This window comes from Ranitomeya imitator, chromosome 2, assembly GCF_032444005.1.
Source record: "Ranitomeya imitator isolate aRanImi1 chromosome 2, aRanImi1.pri, whole genome shotgun sequence".
NCBI classification, from domain to species: Eukaryota; Metazoa; Chordata; class Amphibia; order Anura; family Dendrobatidae; genus Ranitomeya; species Ranitomeya imitator.
In genome coordinates, this window is record NC_091283.1 from 332,700,219 (window position 1) to 332,715,141 (window position 14,923).

Here is a 14,923-nt window from a genome sequence, read left to right on the forward strand (position 1 = left end):
AGCAGCAGCGGCTCAGTATTGGGGTATCAGGTGCAGTAATAGGGACACATACAGCAGCAGCGGCTCAGTATTGGGGTATCAGGGGCAGTAATATGGACACATACGGCAGCAGCAGCTCAGTATTGGGGTATCAGGGGCAGTAATATGGACACATACGGCAGCAGCGGCTCAGTATTAGGGTATCAGGTGCAGTAATAGGGACACATACAGCAGCAGCGGCTCAGTATTGGGGTATCAGGTGCAGTAATAGGGACACATACGGCAGCAGTGGCTCAGTATTGGGGTATCAGGTGCAGTAATAGGGACACATACGGCAGCAGTGGCTCAGTATTGGGGTATCAGGTGCAGTAATAGGAACACATACGGCAGCAGCGGCTCAGTATTGGGGTATCAGCAGGATGAGGAGGTTGTGCAGGTTGGTATAGATGGTGATGGGGTTGGAATATGAGAAGTGAAATGTGTCTTTGTTGTAATCTCTGCAGACGAGTCCTGTCTGGAAGAAGTCGTCATGTCGGTCTGGGCCAGATGGAAAAGCCGGTAAAAGTGAAGAATTCCATCAGAAAGAACGTCAGCGGTAAGACATTATCTGTAACTGTGCTGTGATCTCTAATATGTTCTGTAGGGCTGGTATCTACCACTGACCATATGGCGGTAATATCCATGTTGGTCTTTATATAGAGATTATCTTCAGTAAGAGCGCTGTCATCTGCTGAGGTTCTCCTCCACTATCAGGCTGCCGTCACACTAGCAGTATTTGGTCAGTATTTTACATCAGTATTTGTAAGCCAAAACCAGGAGTGGGTGATAAATGCAGGAGTGGTGCATATGTTTCTATTATACTTTTCCTCTATTTGTTCCACTCCTTACAAATACTGATATAAAATACTAAACAAATACTGCTAGTGTGACGGCAGCCTAAGGGTGTGTCACCCAGTTGTAATCAAGGTTACCTGGTTAGGGGCCCACTCAGAAGCTTCGCCCCCCCCCCCCCCCCCCCCCCCCGAACCAAAACCCTAGCTCTGCCTCTGGACTGAGGAGAAGTTTCCATGTAGTGTCTGCACTCCAGATATCATTCACTCAGCTGAGGCCCCTGATCATGTGATCCCTGACTCCTCCCCTCCTGTGACCTCATCACAGGTCCCGTGTGCACAGAGCAGCCATATATGTGGAGTGCGGCTCTACAGGTGGAGGTATGTGGAGATTCCCCATTACTGAGCGCGGGGGACATTAACCCCTTCAGCACTGAGACTCTTGGGGTTTTTGTTGCCACTTTATAAGAATCATTGCATTTTTGTTTTTTTTCCTGTGATACATGCAACCCAACTATGGAGGACAGGAAGTGAGGGAACGGATTGTTCTCCTAGTACAGGCCCCTTTCTTGGCCCCACACAGTGTAATGCCCCCAATATGCCCCTTATGCAGTATATATGATGCCCCCCACACAGTATAATGCCCCCATTATGCCCCTGTGAGCAGGTGACCGGATACAACACACAGACAAACCACAAGTAACCAATATAATTATTAATTTCCCTGATAATAGGAATTGTCATCACTATGGCAACAGTGAATAATGCAAAACAGGGTGATTACGAGGTGAAATATACAATATCAGATATACAATGAATTCTCCGGCTCACTCTAACTGTAATAGCAGCCTCTAACCACATGTTACTTTAGGTACTGACAAGGGTGATTTTCCTGATACATATGGTCGACAACACTGTCTCTTCTGCGAACACAGGCCATAGTGGGGTCTCCGTCTCTTCCCGTTAGACCAGGGATCCCCAACCTGTAGCTCGGGAGCCACATGTGGCTCGCGGTCCCATGAATCGTGGCTCGCGGCTCTCTATCAGCTTGGTGCATTAGCTCCAGTTGTAGCAAACAGTTAGGAAGAGCACATCTGAAAATGGTGAATTTTGTGAGCAACCCTGCACAAAAAAGCAGATCTGGATGCACATAAGGGTTTTGAGATGATTTAAGAGGAGGTGTTTGAAGCTGGATGTGACAGTGTCTTGGGAATGCTTTATAGGAGGATACTGAATGGGGGTATTGTAGGAATCCATGGATCTTTGTATACTGCTTTGGGGTGATTGAGTTTTGTGGAAAAGCTTTGGTTACCAGTATTGTGTGCGGGACGGGAACTGAATGTGGCTTGCGACCCTCTCTCAGAGCTGAATGTGGCTCTTAAGATCAGAAACGTTGGGGACCTCTGCTTTAGACCATAAGTCCTCCTGGCAAAGTCTATCAGGGCTCACTAGGCCACCTTCACTTCAACTGACTTTCGCCTTGTCTGTTGTACTACCCTGGACCAACACCTGTACTGACGTCAGTGCTGGAAGCAATGGACCGGCTCACTCGTGCCTCCTACTCTTCCCTGCAGGCGTATACTACTGAGCAGACTCTCCTCACAGATCTTCGGTACTTGACCAATGACAGATGTCTCTTGTACCAGAAGAAATAAGAGCTGTGACTCTGCTCTTACCTGGCGAAGTTTGAACTCTGGGCCTTGACCGTCGCAGATCAAGTTCTCAGGCCTTGGCAAGCATAGTCTGGACTCTGTGTCTTGACTGGCGCAGGTCTGGTTCTCAGGCCTTAACTTAAGCAACGATAGGTTTGATTTATTTGTAGCACCTGAAATGTTTCAGTCCATAAGGACTTTCATCAGTCACTACAATGTCATAACAAAATAAATAAAATAAGAAGTACAGCCAGTACAAAAATAACAAAAGTATATACAAAATGACAAATAACAACAAAAAAACAAAAATACATACAGAGCCAACAGAAAAAAGGTCATCGTAAATGATCATATCTGAATACAATATCCAGGCAGCGGGTAATAAAGCAAATAGCTCCACTATATGTCAAATGTAGTGATAGTGAGTGACAGTGAACGCCGATACAGCAGAAGGCAGAAGACGTACCGTGCTATTTTAGCCAGTAAGGTAGAGTTCATGGGGGAGAGAGAGTTGCACGGAATATGTCTAATATGGTGTAGAAAGAGGAAAATAAGGCTAAATAGGACCGGAGGGGAAAAGGGAGGGTAGAAGTGTATATATATCTATATAGTACTCACAAAAGCGCCGCCACATCTTGGGGCATTGTAAAGGTAAATAAAACTGTAAGGCAATAATAGAGGGTATACGGTGAGCCTGTAACGAACAACTGAGAGCTGGTGACTGTATATATGTAGTATTATACATTAAGGAAGGGGTAGATACCTTGGATAGAGTGCTGACGTGGTGGGGCGATGACCACATTCAAAGATAGAGCACCCACAGGCTATAAAAAGAGAGAAGGGAATGACGCTATTAGGACAAGATATAGTACATAAACACGGCACTCAGTCAATAGGTGAGAAGTTGGTGCTCAAGTAGGGTATCCAACCCACGAATCAATATATAACAAAAACTTGGCACTCAAATAAGTTATGAAGTGGTAATTTGTTGATTTTTTTTATTGTACGTCCAGACACAGATTCAACAGATGCTGTTAAACGTTTTCGGTCCCAATGGACCTTCCTCAGAACAATTCCATTTTATCTGATACAGAAATATCAAGAGAGAATACAGAACATATATTTTAGTCTCTGCCTGGTGTCACAGTGTCACAGTACAATTGCAATATCACATATAACATCAAAAGGAAAACATAAAGTGTCTCAATAAACACTTTAGTGTTTATATGCGGGAATCTGTGTCTGGACGTACAATAAAAAATCAACAAATTACCACTTCATAACTTATTTGAGTGCCAAGTTTTTGTTATATATTGCTATTAGGTCAAGAAGCCCTCTCGCTGACGTATGTAAACCACTGAAGATGAAGGTTACCTGCTAACGCCGGTATATGAGGTTTTTACTTGGATTGATGGTTTGGGAACCTAGTCTAGGCACCAAATTATAGCTATGCACACAGTGTTTTCACTTACGTGGTTCTCAGGCCTTGGCAGGCATAAAAAGAAAAAAAAAAATTTATTCCAATAATTAAAACATGACAATAGATATGCTCCAAGACCACACCATATGTGCACACAAGCTATGATAAAGATCGCTGTTGCGATCGAAATGTGTCACTTGCTGTCCTTGTGTGCACATACGGTGCGGTCTTGGAGCATGTCTATTGTCATGTTTTAATTATTAGAATAACATTTTGAAGATTTTTACCTAAAGAGCTGGAACAAAGAACCTTTTTTTTTTCCTGTTACTTTTCGTGTCATCAGGACGGAGTTCTCATGCACCTGGATTGTGGTGAGCTGGCTTCATTTTCCTTTTGTACCCTTGACAGGCATAGCCTGGACTCTGGGACTCGTCTGGTACCGCCTGGGTTCTGTTGCCACAACCAGCTGCCTTGGGAACTTTACCATGGCCTGGTACCTCAGATTCTTCTCTGGCACCCCATTTTTTGCTTGGCGCCAAATCTGTTCTAGCTTTGGGGCTATGGTCTTTATAATAACAGTAAACTGCGTCATCAAGGTCACCTGTCCTGGTGTACCATCTATTTGTTCATGCAAAATTCCCAAACAATGATATTGGAGGGATACAGAGGAATAGGCATAAGATAAAATCAAAATATTTTATAATTATTTAAAAGGACGGTTGCATATAAAATTTAAACATGAGATCAGCGCTGATATCTCATCTCCCAAGATCTTTGTACCGAAATATCCATCTGTGCATGCGCCGCCCCCTGGAGTCCATTTTCCCGGAGTCCACCGCACAGGAAACTACGGAACTGTGAGGGCTCTGGCCTTACACAAAATGTCGACAGAGCCCCCCACAGCACCGCTGGACACAGCGCTGCAGCAGCATAGTACACAGTGCAGCAGCAGCATAGTACACAGCGAAGCAACAGCATAGAACACAGCGCAGCAGCAGCACCGGACACAGCGCAGAAGCACCGGACACATCACAGCAGTATCGGGCACAGCTCAGCAGCAGTACAGGACACAGCGCAGCATCAGCATCGGACACAGCGCAGCACCAGTACCGGATACAGCGCAGCAGCACAGGACACAGCGCTACAGCAACACCGGACACAGTGCAGCAGCAGCATAGTACACAGCAAAGCAACAGCATAGGACACAGCGCAGAAGCAGCATCAGGCACAGCTCAGCAGCCGTACAGGACACCGCAGCATCAGCATCGGACACAGCGCAGCACCAGTAGCGGATACAGCGCAGCAGCACAGGACACAGCACAGCAGCAACACCGGACACAGTGCAGCACCAGTCCCGGACTCAGCAGCAGCACCAGACATCGGAACACCTTCTCATCAGCCTGCGTCCTGCAGCATCACCTCACTCCTGCCTCCTCCAGCAGTGACCCAGGGACTCTGCTCCAATGCAGCCACCACCCCTGCTAAGCAATAAGACGCATTGATTATAAGAAGCACCACCATTTTATTAAAAAAAGTTTTTTCCCTATTTTTCTCCTCAAATTTTTTTGGTACGTCTTATAATCCGGAGCATTTTATAATCCGAAAGTACAGTAGAAATTTTTGCAAATGTATTAAAAAAGAAAACCTGAAATATCACTTGGTCATAAGTATTCAGACCCTTTGCTCTGTATTGAGAAGAAGAACCCTTTTGAGTTAGTACAGCCATGAGTCTTCTTGGGAATGATGCAATAAATTTTTCACACTTGGATTTGGGGATCCTCTGCCATTCTTCCTTGCAGATCCTCTCCAGTTCCGTCAAGTTGTAAGGTGAATGTTAGTGGACAGCCATTTTCAGGTTTCTCTAGAGATGCTCAATTGGGTTAAGGTCAGAGCTCTGGCTGGGCCAGTCAAGTATGGACACAGAATTGTTCTGAAGCCACTCCTTTGTTATTTTACCTGTGTGCTTAGGGTCATTGTCTTATTAGAAGGTGAACCTTCGGCCAAGTCTGAGGTCCAGAGCATTCTGAAAGAGGTTTTCATCCAGGATATCTCTGTGGTTGGCCACGTTCATATTTCCTTCAATGACAACCAGTCATCCTGCGCCTGCAGCTGAAAAACACCCCCACAGCATGATACTGCCACCATCATGTTTCACTGTTGGGATTGTATTGGACAGGTGATGAGCAGTGTCTGGTTTTCTCTACACATGCTGCTTAAAATTATCACCAAAAAGGTCTATCTTCATCACATCAGAACAGAGAAGCGTATTTCTCATAGTCTGAGAGTCCTTCATGTGTTTTTCAGCAAACTCTACACGGGCTTTCATATGTCTTGCACGGAGGAGAGGTTTCTGTTGGGCCACTCTGCCATAAAGGCCCAACTGGTGGAGGGCTGCAGTGTTAACTTTGTGGAACTTTCTCCCATCTCCCTACTGCATTTTCACCCAACCACTAACCTTGAGTGGAGAAAAAGTTTTGGTGTTATCATTCATATTCTCTGAAAAAAAGGCCAAGAAAGCAAAAATTCTGCCGGGGTATGTAAACTTTTGAGCACAACTGTATGTAGCCTCAGTACTCACAATGCACAGACTGGAGCAATTCACCTCAGGAACAGGGTTGGGTGAGTAGTGTGTGTGTGTGTGTGTGTGTGTGTGTGTGTGTGTGTGTGTGTGTGTGTGTGTGTGTGTGTGTGTGTGTTTTTTTTTTTTAAATATCAGGAATTGTGAGGCATAATGTTAAGAAACGAGATGTTTGGGCTCTCATATTGAGTGTATGGCTGGTAGGGGTCATTATACTGAGTAAGGGGCTGTGGTGGACTGTAAATGCTTCCATACTGAGTGGGGGTCCCTGTGGGGGGTCCTTATTTTGTGCAGAAGGTTGTGGTGGCCATAATACTGTGAGGTGCTGTGGGGTCCGTCTTACTGTGTGGTGTCTGTGGTGGCCATAATACTGTGTGAGGTGCTGTGGAGCCATGGGCGGACATACCGCTGGTTCAACCAGTGAGGCTGCACCGAGGCCCGGAGGCTCGGGGGGCCCTTCAGGGTAGCTAATAATGAGGGCAATCTGGCCAGTTTATCGGGCCCGGGGGGCCCCTGGCCAGATTGCCCTCATGTGCGGCGGGCAAGGAGGAATCCCTGCAACTCCGCTGCCTGCAAGAGAAAATATCAGCAGAGTGGAGCTACAGGGAATGCATAATTACTGCTTCCTGCCCGTGCTTCCTATCTCACACAGCAGCGGCTGAATGACATCATCATTTAGCACCGCGGCTGTACAAGGCAGGCAGCTGCCGGCGATGATAGTGCGGCCTCAGGATACCGTGTGCAGAGGTAAGGTGTGTGTGTATTCAGAGAGGTGAATGATGCTGTGTGTGTGTGCAGAGAGGTGAATGGTGCTTTGTGTGTGTGCAGAGAGGTGAATGGTGCTTTGTGTGTATGCAGAGAGGTGAATGGTGCTGTGTGTGTGTGTGTGTGTGCAGAGAGGTGAATGGTGCTGTGTGTGTTTATGCAGAGAGGTTTATGGTGCTGTGAGTGTGTGTGCAGAGAGGTGAATGGTGCTGTGTGTGTGTGCAGAGAGGTGAATGGTGCTGTGTGTGTGCATAGAGGTGAATGGTGCTGCGTGTGTGTATGCAGAGAGGTGAATGGTGCTGTGTGTGTGCAGAGGTGAATGGTGCTGTGTGTGTGTGTGTGTGTGTTTGTGTGCAGAGAGGTGAATGGTGCTGTGTGTGTGTATGCAGAGAGGTGAATGGTTCTGTTTGTGTGTGTGTGTGCAGAGAGGTGAATGGTGCTCTGTGTGTGTGTGTGTGTGTGTGTGTATGCAGAGGTGAATGGTGCTGTGTGTGTGCAGAGAGGTGAATGGTGCTGTGTGTGTGTGTATGCAGAGAGGTGAATGGTGCTGTGTGTGTATGCATAGAGGTGAATGGTGCTGTGTGTGTGCATAGAGGTGAATGGTGCTGCGTGTGTGTATGCAGAGAGGTGAATGGTGCTGTGTGTGTGCAGAGGTGAATGGTGCTGTGTGTGTGTGTGTGTGTTTGTGTGCAGAGAGGTGAATGGTGCTGTGTGTGTGTATGCAGAGAGGTGAATGGTTCTGTTTGTGTGTGTGTGCAGAGAGGTGAATGGTGCTCTGTGTGTGTGTGTGTGTATGCAGAGGTGAATGGTGCTGTGTGTGTGTGCAGAGAGGTGAATGGTGCTGTGTGTGTATATGCAGAGGTGAATGGTGCTGTGTGTGTATACAGAGAGGTGAATGGTGCTGTGTGTGTATGCAGAGAGGTGAATGGTGCTGTGTGTGTATATGCAGAGGTGAATGGTGTTGTGTGTGTATGCAGAGAGGTGAATGTTGCTGTGTGTGTATGTAGAGAGGTGAATGGTGCTGTGTGTGTATACAGAGAGGTGAATGGTGCTCTGTGTGTGTGTGTATGCAGAGGTGAATGGTGCTGTGTGTGTGCATAGAGGTGAATGGTGCTGTGTGTGTATGCAGAGAGGTGAATGGTGCTGTGTGTGTGTGTATAGAGAGGTGAATGGTGCTCTGTGTGTGTGTGTGTGTGTGTGTATGCAGAGAGGTGAATGGTGCTGTGTGTGTGTGTGCATAGAGGTGAATGGTGCTGTGTGTGTGCATAGAGGTGAATGGTGCTGTGTGTGTGTATGCAGAGAGGTGAATGGTGCTGTGTGTGTATGCAGAGAGGTGAATGGTGCTGTGTGTGTGCAGAGAGGTGAATGGTGCTGTGTGTGTGTGTGCAGAGAGGTGAATGGTGCTGTGTGTGTGTATGCAGAGAGGTGAATGGTTCTGTTTGTGTGTGTGTGCAGAGATGTGAATGGTGCTCTGTGTGTGTGTGTGTGTGTATGCAGAGGTGAATGGTGCTGTGTGTGTGTGCAGAGAGGTGAATGGTGCTGTGTGTGTATATGCAGAGGTGAATGGTGCTGTGTGTGTATACAGAGAGGTGAATGGTGCTGTGTGTGTATATGCAGAGGTGAATGGTGCTGTGTGTGTATGCCGAGAGGTGAATGGTGCTGTGTGTGTGCAGAGAGGTGAATGGTGCTGTGTGTGTATATGCAGAGGTGAATGGTGCTGTGTGTGTGTGTGTGTGTGTGTGCAGAGAGGTGAATGGTGCTGTGTGTGTGTATGCAGAGAGGTGAATGGTTCTGTTTGTGTGTGTGTGCAGAGAGGTGAATGGTGCTCTGTGTGTGTGTGTGTGTGTGTGTGTGTGTATGCAGAGGTGAATGGTGCTGTGTGTGTGTGCAGAGAGCTGAATGGTGCTGTGTGTGTATATGCAGAGGTGAATGGTGCTGTGTGTGTATACAGAGAGGTGAATGGTGCTGTGGGTGTATGCAGAGAGGTGAATGATGCTGTGTGTGTATATGCAGAGGTGAATGGTGCTGTGTGTGTATGCCGAGAGGTGAATGGTGCTGTGTGTGTGCAGAGAGGTGAATGGTGTTGTGTGTGTATGCAGAGAGGTGAATGTTGCTGTGTGTGTATGTAGAGAGGTGAATGGTGCTGTGTGTGTGTGCAGAGAGGTCAATGGTGCTGTGTGTGTGCAGAGAGGTGAATGGTGCTGTGTGTATGCAGAGAGGTGAATGGTGCTGTGTATGTGCAGAGAGGTGAATGGTGCTGTGTGTGTGCATAGAGGTGAATGGTGCTGTGTGTATGCAGAGAGGTGAATGGTGCTGTGTGTATGCAGAGAGGTGAATGGTGCTGTGTGTATGCAGAGAGGTGAATGGTGCTGTCTGTGTGCAGAGAGGTGAATGGTGCTCTGTGTGTGTGTATGCAGAGGTGAATGGTGCTGTGTGTGTGTGCATAGAGGTGAATGGTGCTGTGTGTGTGTATACAGAGAGGTGAATGGTGCTGTGTGTGTGCAGAGAGGTGAATGGTGCTCTGTGTGTGTGTGTATGCAGAGGTGAATGGTGCTGTGTGTGTGTGCATAGAGGTGAATGGTGCTGTGTGTATGCAGAGAGGTGAATGGTGCTATGTGTATGCAGAGAGGTGAATGGTGCTGTGTGTGTGCAGAGAGGTGAATGGTGCTCTGTGTGTGTGTATGCAGAGGTGAATGGTGCTGTGTGTGTGTGCATAGAGGTGAATGGTGCTGTGTGTGTATACAGAGAGGTGAATGGTGCTCTGTGTGTGTGTATGCAGAGGTGAATGGTGCTGTGTGTGTGCATAGAGGTGAATGGTGCTGTGTGTGTATGCAGAGAGGTGAATGGTGCTGTGTGTGTGCAGAGAGGTGAATGGTGCTGTGTGTGTGTGTGTATGCAGAGAGGTGAATGGTGCTGTGTGTGTGTGCGTAGAGGTGAATGGTGCTGTGTGTGTGCATAGAGGTGAATGGTGCTGCGTGTGTGTATGCAGAGAGGTGAATGGTGCTGTGTGTGTGCAGAGGTGAATGGTGCTGTGTGTGTGTGTGTTTGTGTGCAGAGAGGTGAATGGTGCTGTGTGTGTGTATGCAGAGAGGTGAATGGTTCTGTTTGTGTGTGTGTGCAGAGAGATGAATGGTGCTCTGTGTGTGTGTGTGTGTATGCAGAGGTGAATGGTGCTGTGTGTGTGTGCAGAGAGGTGAATGGTGCTGTGTGTATATATGCAGAGGTGAATGGTGCTGTATGTGTATACAGAGAGGTGAATGGTGCTGTGTGTGTATGCAGAGAGGTGAATGGTGCTGTGTGTGTGTATAGAGAGGTGAATGGTGCTCTGTGTGTGTGTGTGTGTGTATGCAGAGAGGTGAATGGTGCTGTGTGTGTGCAGAGAGGTGAATGGTGCTGTGTGTGTGTGTGTGTGTGTGTGTGCAGAGAGGTGAATGGTGCTGTGTGTGTGTATGCAGAGAGGTGAATGGTTCTGTTTGTGTGTGTGTGTGCAGAGAGGTGAATGGTGCTCTGTGTGTGTGTGTGTGTATGCAGAGGTGAATGGTGCTGTGTGTGTGTGTGCAGAGAGGTGAATGGTGCTGTGTGTGTATATGCAGAGGTGAATGGTGCTGTGTGTGTATACAGAGAGGTGAATGGTGCTGTGTGTGTATATGCAGAGGTGAATGGTGCTGTGTGTGTATACCGAGAGGTGAATGGTGCTGTGTGTGTGCAGAGAGGTGAATGGTGCTGTGTGTGTATATGCAGAGGTGAATGGTGCTGTGTGTGTATACAGAGAGGTGAATGGTGCTGTGTGTGTATGCAGAGAGGTGAATGGTGCTGTGTGTGTATATGCAGAGGTGAATGGTGTTGTGTGTGTATGCAGAGAGGTGAATGTTGCTGTGTGTGTATGTAGAGAGGTGAATGGTGCTGTGTGTGTATACAGAGAGGTGAATGGTGCTCTGTGTGTGTGTGTGTATGCAGAGGTGAATGGTGCTGTGTGTGTGCATAGAGGTGAATGGTGCTGTGTGTGTATGCAGAGAGGTGAATGGTGCTGTGTGTGTGTGTATAGAGAGGTGAATGGTGCTCTGTGTGTGTGTGTGTGTGTGTATGCAGAGAGGTGAATGGTGCTGTGTGTGTGTGCATAGAGGTGAATGGTGCTGTGTGTGTGCATAGAGGTGAATGGTGCTGTGTGTGTGTATGCAGAGAGGTGAATGGTGCTGTGTGTGTATGCAGAGAGGTGAATGGTGCTGTGTGTGTGCAGAGAGGTGAATGGTGCTGTGTGTGTGTGTGCAGAGAGGTGAATGGTGCTGTGTGTGTGTATGCAGAGAGGTGAATGGTTCTGTTTGTGTGTGTGTGCAGAGATGTGAATGGTGCTCTGTGTGTGTGTGTGTGTGTGTATGCAGAGGTGAATGGTGCTGTGTGTGTGTGCAGAGAGGTGAATGGTGCTGTGTGTGTATATGCAGAGGTGAATGGTGCTGTGTGTGTATACAGAGAGGTGAATGGTGCTGTGTGTGTATATGCAGAGGTGAATGGTGCTGTGTGTGTATGCCGAGAGGTGAATGGTGCTGTGTGTGTGCAGAGAGGTGAATGGTGCTGTGTGTGTATATGCAGAGGTGAATGGTGCTGTGTGTGTATACCGAGAGGTGAATGGTGCTGTGTGTGTGCAGAGAGGTGAATGGTGCTGTGTGTGTATATGCAGAGGTGAATGGTGCTGTGTGTGTGTGTGTGTGTGTGTGCAGAGAGGTGAATGGTGCTGTGTGTGTGTATGCAGAGAGGTGAATGGTGCTGTGTGTGTATGCAGAGAGGTGAATGGTGCTGTGTGTGTGCAGAGAGGTGAATGGTGCTGTGTGTGTGTGTGCAGAGAGGTGAATGGTGCTGTGTGTGTGTATGCAGAGAGGTGAATGGTTCTGTTTGTGTGTGTGTGCAGAGATGTGAATGGTGCTCTGTGTGTGTGTGTGTGTGTGTATGCAGAGGTGAATGGTGCTGTGTGTGTGTGCAGAGAGGTGAATGGTGCTGTGTGTGTATATGCAGAGGTGAATGGTGCTGTGTGTGTATACAGAGAGGTGAATGGTGCTGTGTGTGTATATGCAGAGGTGAATGGTGCTGTGTGTGTATGCCGAGAGGTGAATGGTGCTGTGTGTGTGCAGAGAGGTGAATGGTGCTGTGTGTGTATATGCAGAGGTGAATGGTGCTCTGTGTGTGTGTGTGTGTGTGTGTGCAGAGAGGTGAATGGTGCTGTGTGTGTGTATGCAGAGAGGTGAATGGTTCTGTTTGTGTGTGTGTGCAGAGAGGTGAATGGTGCTCTGTGTGTGTGTGTGTGTGTGTGTATGCAGAGGTGAATGGTGCTGTGTGTGTGTGCAGAGAGGTGAATGGTGCTGTGTGTGTATATGCAGAGGTGAATGGTGCTGTGTGTGTATACAGAGAGGTGAATGGTGCTGTGGGTGTATGCAGAGAGGTGAATGATGCTGTGTGTGTATATGCAGAGGTGAATGGTGCTGTGTGTGTATGCCGAGAGGTGAATGGTGCTGTGTGTGTGCAGAGAGGTGAATGGTGCTCTGTGTGTGTGTGTGTGTATGCAGAGGTGAATGGTGCTGTGTGTGTGTGTGCAGAGAGGTGAATGGTGCTGTGTGTGTATATGCAGAGGTGAATGGTGCTGTGTGTGTATACAGAGAGGTGAATGGTGCTGTGTGTGTATATGCAGAGGTGAATGGTGCTGTGTGTGTATACCGAGAGGTGAATGGTGCTGTGTGTGTGCAGAGAGGTGAATGGTGCTGTGTGTGTATATGCAGAGGTGAATGGTGCTGTGTGTGTGTGTGTGTGTGTGTGTGCAGAGAGGTGAATGGTGCTGTGTGTGTGTATGCAGAGAGGTGAATGGTGCTGTGTGTGTATGCAGAGAGGTGAATGGTGCTGTGTGTGTGCAGAGAGGTGAATGGTGCTGTGTGTGTGTGTGCAGAGAGGTGAATGGTGCTGTGTGTGTGTATGCAGAGAGGTGAATGGTTCTGTTTGTGTGTGTGTGCAGAGATGTGAATGGTGCTCTGTGTGTGTGTGTGTGTGTGTATGCAGAGGTGAATGGTGCTGTGTGTGTGTGCAGAGAGGTGAATGGTGCTGTGTGTGTATATGCAGAGGTGAATGGTGCTGTGTGTGTATACAGAGAGGTGAATGGTGCTGTGTGTGTATATGCAGAGGTGAATGGTGCTGTGTGTGTATGCCGAGAGGTGAATGGTGCTGTGTGTGTGCAGAGAGGTGAATGGTGCTGTGTGTGTATATGCAGAGGTGAATGGTGCTGTGTGTGTGTGTGTGTGTGTGTGTGCAGAGAGGTGAATGGTGCTGTGTGTGTGTATGCAGAGAGGTGAATGGTTCTGTTTGTGTGTGTGTGCAGAGAGGTGAATGGTGCTCTGTGTGTGTGTGTGTGTGTGTGTGTGTATGCAGAGGTGAATGGTGCTGTGTGTGTGTGCAGAGAGGTGAATGGTGCTGTGTGTGTATATGCAGAGGTGAATGGTGCTGTGTGTGTATACAGAGAGGTGAATGGTGCTGTGGGTGTATGCAGAGAGGTGAATGATGCTGTGTGTGTATATGCAGAGGTGAATGGTGCTGTGTGTGTATGCCGAGAGGTGAATGGTGCTGTGTGTGTGCAGAGAGGTGAATGGTGTTGTGTGTGTATGCAGAGAGGTGAATGTTGCTGTGTGTGTATGTAGAGAGGTGAATGGTGCTGTGTGTGTGTGCAGAGAGGTCAATGGTGCTGTGTGTGTGCAGAGAGGTGAATGGTGCTGTGTGTATGCAGAGAGGTGAATGGTGCTGTGTATGTGCAGAGAGGTGAATGGTGCTGTGTGTGTGCATAGAGGTGAATGGTGCTGTGTGTATGCAGAGAGGTGAATGGTGCTGTGTGTATGCAGAGAGGTGAATGGTGCTGTGTGTATGCAGAGAGGTGAATGGTGCTCTGTGTGTGTGTATGCAGAGGTGAATGGTGCTGTGTGTGTGCATAGAGGTGAATGGTGCTGTGTGTGTGTATACAGAGAGGTGAATGGTGCTGTGTGTGTGCAGAGAGGTGAATGGTGCTCTGTGTGTGTGTGTATGCAGAGGTGAATGGTGCTGTGTGTGTGTGCATAGAGGTGAATGGTGCTGTGTGTATGCAGAGAGGTGAATGGTGCTATGTGTATGCAGAGAGGTGAATGGTGCTGTGTGTGTGCAGAGAGGTGAATGGTGCTCTGTGTGTGTGTATGCAGAGGTGAATGGTGCTGTGTGTGTGTGCATAGAGGTGAATGGTGCTGTGTGTGTATACAGAGAGGTGAATGGTGCTCTGTGTGTGTGTATGCAGAGGTGAATGGTGCTGTGTGTGTGCATAGAGGTGAATGGTGCTGTGTGTGTATGCAGAGAGGTGAATGGTGCTGTGTGTGTGCAGAGAGGTGAATGGTGCTGTGTGTGTGTGTGTATGCAGAGAGGTGAATGGTGCTGTGTGTGTGTGCGTAGAGGTGAATGGTGCTGTGTGTGTGCATAGAGGTGAATGGTGCTGCGTGTGTGTATGCAGAGAGGTGAATGGTGCTGTGTGTGTGCAGAGGTGAATGGTGCTGTGTGTGTGTGTGTTTGTGTGCAGAGAGGTGAATGGTGCTGTGTGTGTGTATGCAGAGAGGTGAATGGTTCTGTTTGTGTGTGTGTGCAGAGAGATGAATGGTGCTCTGTGTGTGTGTGTGTGTATGCAGAGGTGAATGGTGCTGTGTGTGTGTGC

General features: G+C 48.0%; 1 protein-coding gene across 1 annotated transcript in view; it reads left to right on the forward strand.

Moving 5' to 3' along the window:
- The first annotated feature begins 1,139 nt into the window (after window positions 1-1,139).
- LOC138663593 (zinc finger protein 419-like) overlaps window positions 1,140-14,923 on the forward strand; it is a 114,519-nt gene continuing 100,735 nt past the window's right edge. The window contains exon 1 of the mRNA XM_069749853.1: window positions 1,140-1,190. Coding sequence (XP_069605954.1) covers window positions 1,164-1,190 — 27 coding nt within the window. The 5' untranslated portion in view covers window positions 1,140-1,163. The remainder of the gene's footprint in view (window positions 1,191-14,923) is intronic.